Source organism: Daktulosphaira vitifoliae, unplaced genomic scaffold (assembly GCF_025091365.1).
Source record: "Daktulosphaira vitifoliae isolate Bord-2020 unplaced genomic scaffold, ASM2509136v1 Scaffold_5, whole genome shotgun sequence".
Taxonomy (NCBI): domain Eukaryota; kingdom Metazoa; phylum Arthropoda; class Insecta; order Hemiptera; family Phylloxeridae; genus Daktulosphaira; species Daktulosphaira vitifoliae.
The window spans coordinates 28,049,677-28,061,176 of record NW_026099576.1 but is presented as its reverse complement, the minus strand read 5'-3'; the positions used below and the strand labels follow the sequence as shown (position 1 = coordinate 28,061,176).

The window sequence follows — 11,500 nt, the reverse complement described above, 5'->3', positions numbered from 1 at the left end:
ATAGTCTTATAGTCTTATTGTAGATAAAAACACACACTGGATTCCAGGTACACAATCAAATAAAATATTTACAGATATTCCTTTAAAAACAATAAAGTTTACAGAAATTTAATCTATAGACAATTCAAAAAAATCTATTTTTAAACACATAAACAAAAAAGAATCCAATAATATTGAAATTAATAATTTAATCATTAACGAAAACAATTTGTCAATAAAAACAAAATATTAAGAAAATTCTAATAACACAATTTTAAACATTAACACACACATGCATGAAAGTAAGCCAACCATTGTAGATATGGAAGGCAACACAATTAATAATTAATCTAATTTAATAAGCTCTGAACACAAACAAATCTCTAAAACAATAACACCATATAATAATTTACATTTTAAGATTTCTTATGTTGTAACTGTGTTAGCGGAATGTGAATTTACTTCATTGTAATTAAGTCGCTTACTGACATCTTGCAAATCGTGATCAGTGAATTGATATTTGCCCATTTTTATGAATTATTCAATATAGAAGTTGACGATGTAATGTTTTTTAAGTGTTTTAATTATTTAAATTAGTATGAATATTTTATTTTTTATTTTTTGTAAACTTGCAACGAATATGGTTCGAAAAAAAATCCAACCTGTTGAACAAGTGTAATTTACTTACAATATATTTACAAATTAAAGTTAATGTCAAATTCCAAATTGTTCAAATCCTATGAGAGCAAAAAATCACTCTGATAATTTGGAAAACCACAAAGAGCAATACGAATTTTTTTTTGAAAGAAAAAGAAAAAAATAACTATGGAGGAAACAACTCTTTAGTTTAGGTCAGTACTTAGTATTTTTTCAATATTTTACATAATGTTATGTATTTAACTTTTCGTAATTGTTGTGTTTCACATTAGTAGTTTATAATTAATTATTAAAATATTTATTAACCAAATTAATCATTTAAACATTTTTCATGTATTCATGATTATTTGTATTAGAGACAAAAAGTTGAATAGCAAAAAGCAGGACATTTACCGTATAACCAAAAAAACATTAAAACATGTACTAAAAAACTTTAGTGGATTTTTGTGTACAATTAGTTACCAATCGTAAAAACCCAACCTATCGTAACTTACGATAAATGGTCAACCTTGCAAATTGTTAGATGATCCTGGATTTAGAATGATAACGAACCAAATTGTTAATACATAGGTGAAGGTAAGTTAGATTATTTAATTTGTATAAGAGGCTGGGCTTAAAAATTAGAAGGTTTATATTAAATAACTACTGAATTTATAAATAATTTTTTTTTTAATTCTTTCATTTATTTTGCTGTAATTTTATTTTCAAAATTGTATATTCCTCTACCTTAACTATGGAGATCATTTCTTGTTGATTTTAAGAAATGTATAATGTATATATAAAATTTAGGGTTTCTAAAGTGTAAAATTGAAATTGGTTGCTACATTCTATTTTAATACTTGTATATTAACATAAATCTAACTAATCTTTGCTGCCTGCATGATTTATAGATTTTGTATTGACTCTTATAACACAAAGAATTATGTATATTAGCATGCAAAAAACATACTTAAATGTACGATTTAATTGATTAAACTTGTGACTTTATCGTATGTCCGTTAAGAGTGTAAAAAACTAATACAGTATTATGAAGTTCTTTGTTACTATCAAGGGCACTCTCATGGTGGAAGGTAATGGAGTTAGAACCCTTCCCACGATTAAGATAATTATAATGCAAGATGCATTTATTTATTTTTTTTGAAGATCGTAAAAAAATGTCTTATGTATATCCCCCCTTCAAGATAAAACCCTGAAAATGCTTTTCGTTACTATATAGATTTTATATTATAATATATACAGAGTAACAAAACTTTTGACGTAGATAAATATATATAGCTATTGTTATATATTATATACTATATTTTTTATAATAAAAAGTTAAAAATCAATTACAAAATTTTAAAACTTAAATAAATTTTAATTTTTCATTTTTAATGCATAGTTATCTAAATTTTTTAGGTTAGTGACGAGCGTAGTTTTTTTGGACTAAAATTCTTTCTTTCAGACTTAAGGAATTCTATTGGAGGAGTTCTCTTGAGAACATTTTAATAATTCGTGGAAATAATCTTTAATGATTTTACTTATATTTTGTATAAAATTAAAAACAAGAGCTATTTTATCCTGTTATTATTATTTTTTAAATGGGTTCTTTAAGATGAATCTTATGTAAACAAATTTTAGCACTCCTAAATTAGCAATATGATAAAATCTTTTTGAAAGTCTTTATGCAAACAATCATTATATAGAAATCATACTTAATTATTTTATTGAATCGTATAAAGTATCAAAGAGGGACAGAGTGGCCAAGTCGGTAACGCGGTAGTGTTTGACGCGCACTGCCTCGGGTTCGAAACTCGGTCACGGGCGGCTTCATTTGCCGAACGAGAGATCAGTTCGGTAATTACCAACCCGTCCCGGAGTATCAATGGTTTAGAAACCTCATACTCGGGGGATGCCACTAAAGCCCTTAATGGGCTGACAAAGCGATTAAAAAAAAAATTAAAGTATTAAAACGTTCTGTAAAACATAAGTATTTTAGGTATCATTGTTCTAATTTATTTTTTATTTTTAATTTAAGTGAGTGTGAATTATACACACCCTTACCTAAAAATTAAAGTTTCTCCGTTTATTTTCAAAAAAATATTGAACCTTATTTAATGTTGAATATTTTTAGTAAATTTGTTCACTCTTTTGAAAATTTTTTTGGTGTATTTTGAAGTTTTATACTAGGTTGATTTTTTACAGAAGATATCAAGATTTAAATAAAATTTTTTTTTTTTTGTGTATAGACTTAGACAAAAAACCAGTGCGTGGATGATGAGAATTTTTTTCCTTTATGAATATATCGCGGGAAAACTACATCTTTATGGTTCTTAATGGTAAATAGTTCTTTAAAATTTTTTTACGCACAATCAAAATTATTTGAAATTAAATAACTTAATACATTTTAAATAAAATTACTTTGATTTTCGAAAATACAGTACTAAATTATAATATAAAATATACTTTACAGCCGACTGTGGCACTCGATAATTTGTTTTTTTTTAGTCCCTCTATTAAGAAGTTTCACTTCAAAAATATTTCAATATCATGTTTTTAAATTGTTGTTTTTTTATTAATATTGAGCCATTAAGTCTCAAAAAACTAATTTTAATTAAAATTGTAAACTATTCCCAGTCCCGCGTATTTGATGAATATATTTTCTTTTTAAAAAGTCTCTAATGATATTGTAGAGGAGCGCAGGTTTCAATTCCAAGTTTCAATTTTGTGTCTATAGGTAAAACGCTATTAGTAATTCTTGCTAATAATAATGTGAAAAGTAACGAAATTATCAAAAAAAAAAAAAAAGGTTTTTATTCTAAATAAGGTAAAAAAAATGTATAAGTGTTAAATAATACAAAACATGAAACATTATAAATCAATTATGATTACATAACACAAAACGGGAATCATCCATAATTTTATTCGTGGGTTTTTTATGGAATGCGTAAGATAATTGAATTTTATGTAAGAAAATGTATTCTTTTTTTATTTATCTTATTCATGGGAACACAGTTTTGGTGATATATTTTTATTGAGTATATGCAGTAGTTATTACATGTATTAAAATGAGTTACTACAATAAAAACAGTAAATTAAATAATTTTTTGCATACTAATGGAATACTCGCATTAATATAAATTAATTCAAATTAAAGCTTGTTTAATGCGATTAAAAATATATGATTGTATAGTATGATTAAAAAAGTAAAATATTCTGGTGACTTGTCCTCTATAAGCAATTAGCTTTGTAAGTTAAAAATCATCTAATTTTTTATGAATAAAATACAACTTTTTTTAATTTGTTATATATAATACGCATTTAAACGTTTTACGATAGTGATTTTAATCACTGCCAAATATCAATCAATACTATTTTAAATAAATGCCTCAACTCCACTACGCTGGATCCATACTGTGCTTAATTTTTTTTATTTAATAAATCTTCTAAACGAATAATACGAAGTACATAATCAAAAATAAAATTTTTTATATCTGTGAATTACTTTTAACATACTTGGCGGGGTACCTAAACATTTGTTATAATATGATGATTGATTTTATCGATATTTCAAGGTTATTTTGTTTTATGTAAATATTACAAATTGTAAATTGGAGAAATTGAGACAATGCCAGAGCCTTGGAGCAATGCTATCGCTAAAGGTCATGATTTGATAATATGGCAATTTTTGATTATAAAACTAATTTTTTATATAAATATAATAAAATCTTAAGGAAATAAATATTATTCGGCATTTATAGTTTTCCTATTGCGCGTGATATCACAAGAAATTTAATTCTTAGTTTGTTTAAAATAAAAAGAATATTTTGACTGGCGAAAATAAAATGATTTTATAAGGTAAAAATTAGTTACATTACTAAATTTTAATAAACTATGACTAGCTGCGCATCTCTAGACTGGTTGAAAAATTATAACAAATTAAATTGTTTTTAATTTTGAGTAATTTTTATTGTACATAATTATAAATTGTTTATATTATTTGTACTCAATTTTTTAAATATTGATTGCTGATAATTTGTTCATATATGTACAAAATATAAATATCAAACATGAGATGGATTTTTATATAGTTTTTTGAATATTGTATTAAATATATTAATCTCTAAACTTATTAACTTTTGCTCATTTCAAAAATAGATTTCCAGTCATAATCTGTCAAAAAAGAAATTCGATAATTTGTTTTAAAAGACTATGCAAGATAATTGAACGATTTTTATAAAATGTATCACTAGAAATCAACTAGGAAAATCTAGCAAGTTTCAACTTCGTGTTAAAAATTTAGCTTCCTGAAGCTATCAAAAAACATTAAATTGTCTTTTTGTCTCCTCTAATGTTCTAGAAAATTTCGTTAACTGGCGTGTCTAAACACCAAAAAAATCTAGGTAGGTTAGACTTGAAATTTAATATAAATTAATTAATATTCGTGGCAATTATTTTTAATGAATATTCAGCATTTTTTATATTTACTGTTTGTAACAGGTGATTATTTCAAAGAAAATCTTAACGAGATGAAATCATGCAGTAAACCGAATAATTTCCTTAGCAAATACTTATCTGATAAAAATAATATACATTCAATTAAAAATATTATTCGAATGGTTAGTATGTTTTTGTTTAATATGTAGAAACGTTAAACTTAATAGTACTTAAAAGTGGAAATATGGAATAGTAAAAATGAGTACACTATAGGTCCAGCTTAGTGAAGTTGAGACATTTTTTTAAAATGAGTATTCATTGATATTTGTCAGAAAATGAAATCACATTCGTAAAACTTCTCGGTGCTTAATTAATGAAGACAACGACGTTATCGTGTCCTAACATTGCCATGACGTCATAAGGGCGATGACGAATTCTGTCCTAAGATGGTCTTAAATTATGTCTTAACATTGCCATGATTATACACTTTAATTACTTTAATGACTATATACTACAGTTTGACGTCGTTTTTATTTTAAATACATTTATAAATGTAAATAAAGAAGGAAATAAAATAAAAATTTTAAAAATATAATATAAATACGATATCTCTACGCTACTATAGTGTCTCGCCGTGATTTACTAATTTAACTATAAAAATTAATAAATCATGGTGACACACTTTGTATATTCCAACAACAAATTTACATTAACTTATAACCATTAAAAATGTTTAAATATGTACAAATCTGGACTCTAGTCGTAATAATTTTTAAGAATAGTCAAAATATTACTTACGTTTCAAATGTATTTTAAAGTGGTAATACCATGACACGCCTAATAGAGCTAACGTTAACAAGTACCCCCGAAGACTGGTAGTGGTAACAGTAGTAAGGGCCTCACGATGACGCACACGCAGACATTGCATTGACGTCGTACGAGGGCCATCGAGTGCGCAGCATAATGTTAGGCCGCAATTGATGATTTCATGACTATCTTAGGACATAATTCGTCTTCGCCCTTGTGACGTCATGGCAATGTTAGCAAAAACCTAGAGCAATGTTGAGACAGATTGATGACGTCATGGTAATGTTAGGGCACGATGACGTCGTCGACCTTGACCTTGTCCTGGTACTCGCCATATTATATCTACTATATTGTATTATATTTTACAATCATATCATATTCTTAATCACATTAAATAAACTTAGTTTATAATTAATTTAGATTGATGCGAGTATTCTATTACAATACAAATAAATACTACAAAGCCATTTTCTCCCAAAAATGTTATAATTTTTAATCGATAAATCCTAGAAAACAACATATCGCATATTTGTTGTTTTTCAATCTCATAATACATTGTACTGGCTTTAATTTAATGTAAATTAAGAAAAATTAGTTATTTGGGATAAAATAAAAATTTAAAAAGAATAAAATATTTTATTTTCAAACTCAAACAGTACCTTTGTTAATTATTGGATTTTCAAAAAATAATAAGTTATTAACAAAAAAAATATTTGAAGTGTTATCAACGAAATGTGTTAAAAGACTAGTTTTCAAAATTAATTTCAATAAATATGAAAACCAAAAATATCATAAACTGTTGTATAACTGTATATTTTTGGAATTGGAAGAAATGAAGATTTAATTAAGATAGTCCATAAAGAACGGGAGTAATCGCGTATACAACAAAAAAGTAAAACCAATAGCTTAAAATATATTAGAAAACGTTGCCCCAAGTATTTATTTAAAAAATAATATGCAGAAAGCTATATTAATTTAACTAATTTAATATTCTTGTAAATTGTATATTAAATTTCTAGAATTATTTGAGTGCTCCTCTCTACGGAACTCTTTAGTTAAAGACTAACGTTTATTTGTTTTGAAATAGTCGGAAAAATGAAATATTCACAGGACATGAAATATTTCAATGATAGTCAAAAAAATATTTAAATATAAAATGCATATATTTTATTTTTATTATTAAAAAATGAATAAAGATCTTAAACTATATTTAGGGGAAAACAAATTAGGATTGTTCTCTCTTAATTTTTAATTATAAGATAAAATATTTATTAATATACAGAGTGATTTTTTTATCATAACCCACTCAATTACTCGCAGAATAATAATAATTTAAACATTTTTTTTTTTTATTATCTTTAGTTACACATTATTCTTGAATTTTTAACTATGTAATACTTTTTAAGTTCATTCCTTATGCCTTGGAGGGGGGTCAACTTTGTTTTTTTAAATGGTAACACATATTTTTAATTTAATAAAATGTTTGAGTTTTTAATTTAATAGTAAATGGCATTTGAATTTTTAATATAACTTTATTCGTTTATTAGATATAATCATTTAAAGTTTCAAATTTTTGAATTAATATACAGGTATAATACACAAGGGATTACAAATACAGGTAGCTAATTGGTTTTTTATAACATCGATATTAGCAGGTACACAGCATTGTTATTATCAATTGTAGTAAGGCACATTGTTATGAGTTTATAAATACACTAACTGACAATACAGAAAGTATATCTATTGATAATCATAATTGATAATAAACAATCCGTGACTGAGACAGCAATGTCATAAAAATCCAATTAGCTACCTGTATTTACAATCCCATGTGTATTATACATGTATATTAACTCAAAATTTTGAAACTTTAAATGTTTATATCTAATAAGCTAATAAAGTTATATTAAAAATTCAAATGCCATTTACTATTAAATTAAAAACTCAAACATTTTATTAAATTAAAAATATGTGTTACCATTTAAAAAAACAAAGTTGACCCCCCTCCAAGGCATAAGGGATGAACTTAAAAAGTATTACATAGTTAAAAATTCAAGAATAATGTGTAACTAAAGATAATAAAACAAAAAAAGGTTTAAATTATTATTATTCTGCGAGTAATTGAGTGGGTTATGATAAAAAAATCACCCTGTATATTGATCAGTTTTTATTAACTTTTAAAAAATAATGTATGAATCTCAATCTTATTGAAGTATTCGAATACTTGAATTTAAATACTAATAAAATTAATTTTGATTTATATTTATATTTATTGTTCACTTTAAAAGCTATTACTTGTGCCACAAAGAAAACAAGTAATAGCCCGACAAAATCGAAAAGGCCATCTATAATACTATTATTAGAATAATTTTTCAGTATTCTAAATACTTAGATACTTACTTTTACGAATAAACTGTTAATTATTTTGTATTATAGACTATTCATTTTCATTTTTCAATGAGTTCTTAGTTAATGCAAAGAATTATGTTTTTAAAATTTTTAATTCTCAGTATTTACTAAGATAATGAGTGTCTTACTAAATTTGTCCATAGTAGCATTGAATCGTTAGTGTAGCCACAAAATATTTTTTTGTTATTTTTTAAAATTACTGTAAACATAAAAAAAATATTAAAATAAAATATTTTATAAATCTTAATAACCTCAATAATAAAACTTATTATTATTTATTTATAATGTTTTATTTTATATTTTATATTCAAGTTATGGCTTTCATTTGTTGTAACTATGCCATGCATAGCGCCTGGAATGAGTTTTGGATATTCTTCGATCGAATTGGATCAACTACCATTGACAATGAGTGAAGGCTCTTGGTTTGGTATATATGATTTTTAAATACACATTTTTGACAAATATACTTGAGTAACTACTTTTATATCACGGGTTACAATTTAAATTAATAGATAATTAAACCAAAAATTTCATTATATTTTTTCAGCTAGTCTTCCGTCAGTATTAATGCCAATTGGATGTTTGCTTAATGGACCATTGATGGATCGTTATGGCCGTAAAACGGCGCTTCTTGTCTTAAATTTTCCATGTTTTGTAGGATGGTTCTGTTTAGCTAGCCAACCAAAAAATTTATTAATATTGTACATTGGGCGATTATTAGTTGCCATTTCAGTAGCCTTGTCAATAAATCCTGCTGTAGTTTATGCCGCAGAATGCATTACAGTAAATTACACAGAACTAAGAGGTTGTTTTATGATATTGACTTCAATTATGCTTGACTTTGGGATGTTCCTTACATTTTTTCTCGGACTGTTGATGCCAGCGACATCAGTCGCCTACATTGCAGCGGTCATTTCACTTATATCTTTTTTTATCATTTGTATTTTTATTCCTGAAAGTCCTCTTTGGCTATTCGAACAGGGTCGCAACGGAGACGCTGAATTATCACAAAAAGTTTTGCGAATAACTCAACCTATATTACAAGAAAATAAAGTTCAATTAGCTGTAAAAACTTCTGTTGAACACTCGTATTTTTACGTAAGAGTGCGCGATCCGGACGTCTATAAACCAATTTTTATAATGACTACATTTTTTTTTTTGCAACAAATGAGTGGATCTTTTGTGTTCACATCTTATATGATACAAATACTGCAAAACTTGAATATTACCGTGAACAGTTATCTAATATTATTATTAGTTGGATTAATTAACCTTTGTTCTATTATATTGCTATCATTTTCATTAAGTCAAAAAGGATTCAAACCATTATTATATTTGTCATGCATTGGAGTATCATTTTCCATGATAGTATTAAGTGTTTTTTTGTACCTTAATGTAAAAAATACAATAATAGTCAATGTTGTTATATTATCTTGTTTATTTTTGTATACAACAATGAATGGTTTAGGTTTAAGACCCATACCTTACGCTATGATAGGAGAAGTATTCCCAAGCGATGTTGCAGGAATGGGTAGTTCATTTACTGTATGTTGCGCTTCCTTGTTTAATTTCACTGCAATTAAATTGTATCCATACTTAAACATATGGTTAGGGCCAGGAGTGTACGTTACATATGGACTAATTGCTTTACTCACTTTTATATTTGTAGCAACTTTCCTTCCTAATACCAAAGGCAAGACTTTGAAACAAATTGGCGATCATTTTACTAGAATAGACAAAAAAACTTCTAGAGAAGTATATTTAAATTAAGGCAACTTACAAATCTGAAACTAATGTTACTCATATATCAATCAATTTTTAATGTATCAATTATTGAAATTTGTCTTTTTATTTTCTTATAAAACATAAGTTGTTTAATTATTATTAAAATGAATGTGTGAAAACTTTTTTTTTTATTTTTTTTATTTCTATTCGTTTTAAGATTTTACGTCAAATTAAAGTATTTTTAAGCCTAATATACAATAGGTACTATATAAATTTAAATACCCTATAAAAAATAATTATTATAAATCTTTAGTTTACTAAGCTATCAAACTTAAATTTAAAAATATAATTTAAAAAAAAAGTTTGTTGGAAATAATTGTGTTTTTTAACTAACAAATTAAAATAGGTGGTTATGTTTAAGGTACTTTTTTTGCATTATACTGAAGTTGGCTAAAGCCTTGTTAGTATAATATTTTATAAATCTCTTTTAGATTATTTTACTAAAAAAAATTCAAATTTTATAGATTTATTGGTCTGAAATGAGGAAAAAGAGTTATTTGCTTATTTTCTCAATTACATAGAACTTATAAACTGTTTTTGTTTTGAAAATTATTCGATGCTAAATAATCTATCCGCTGTTGCTAAATATTGACATTTAAACGTAAGATATAAAATTTGTGAAAATTGCACGTTTACACATTAATTTTGTTTTTAATAATAGTATAATCTAAATAATATACTTTTATTTAAATTACTTACACATTTGTTGTAGGCACCTGTAAATTTTGACAACAGTTTAAGTTTTACTATATTATTATATATAATATAGCAGAATTACTATATTTTAAAAAATACATTTTTTACTTTACTAAAAATTCTATCTACCGTTAAATAATGAGGGATAGTTAAACGGGTCATTAAAAACTGACAGTTATGTAACCAGTTATAACAGCTACATTACACAAAAATTAAATCAATAGTTTTTAGGTTTTTAAATGATTTATTGAAATAAAAAATATGTAAAACCTCTTAAAAATTTTCAAGTATAAATAATACTACTATAATACTATGGAATTTTTTTCACCTACTCTTGATTTTTTTTTTTTTTAGTGCTTTTAACGGCTGAATTAAGGGCCATAGTGGCCTCTCCTAAAGGAGGAGGTTTTCTTAGCCATTTATACTTGATATTTTTATAATAAGATAGTCTATTGAATTCTTATTTAATGTATCATTTAAGTAACGTGCTATCATTATTTCTTTCTTTTAAATTTATAAACGCGTATCCAACTATTTTCAAATGCAAATTATAATTATTAATTTTTAGTTAACGAAAGAAACAATAATTTATTAATTATATTAGCTTATTAATATTACATATTAATTACATATTAACATACAATAATTATCGAAAATATGAAATACAATTATGAACGTTTTTAATTAATTATTTCATATGTTTTGGCTACTGTTATTTCGATTAAAATCGTTTAATTATTAATTTAATTTT

The 11,500-nt window shown here is 25.1% G+C and overlaps 1 protein-coding gene across 3 annotated transcripts; it reads left to right on the top strand.

The window, feature by feature from the left end:
- The first annotated feature begins 685 nt into the window (after positions 1-685).
- LOC126906898 (facilitated trehalose transporter Tret1-like) lies at positions 686-10,177 on the top strand. Of its 3 annotated transcripts, XM_050687825.1 has the most exons (7): positions 686-830; positions 993-1,212; positions 2,865-2,954; positions 4,774-5,018; positions 5,116-5,234; positions 8,581-8,695; positions 8,816-10,177. In XM_050687825.1, exons 5-7 carry the CDS (start codon positions 5,145-5,147, stop codon positions 10,036-10,038), a joined length of 1,428 nt encoding a protein of 475 aa, XP_050543782.1. In that variant the 5' UTR covers positions 686-830; positions 993-1,212; positions 2,865-2,954; positions 4,774-5,018; positions 5,116-5,144; the 3' UTR covers positions 10,039-10,177. The 3 variants fall into 3 exon arrangements, with proteins under 3 accessions (XP_050543782.1, XP_050543781.1, XP_050543783.1); XM_050687824.1 differs by lacking the exons at positions 686-830; positions 993-1,212; positions 2,865-2,954 and adding an exon at positions 4,339-4,473; XM_050687826.1 differs by lacking the exons at positions 686-830; positions 993-1,212; positions 2,865-2,954; positions 4,774-5,018; positions 5,116-5,234 and having other exon boundaries at positions 8,581-8,739.
- The last annotated feature ends 1,323 nt before the right edge of the window (positions 10,178-11,500 follow it).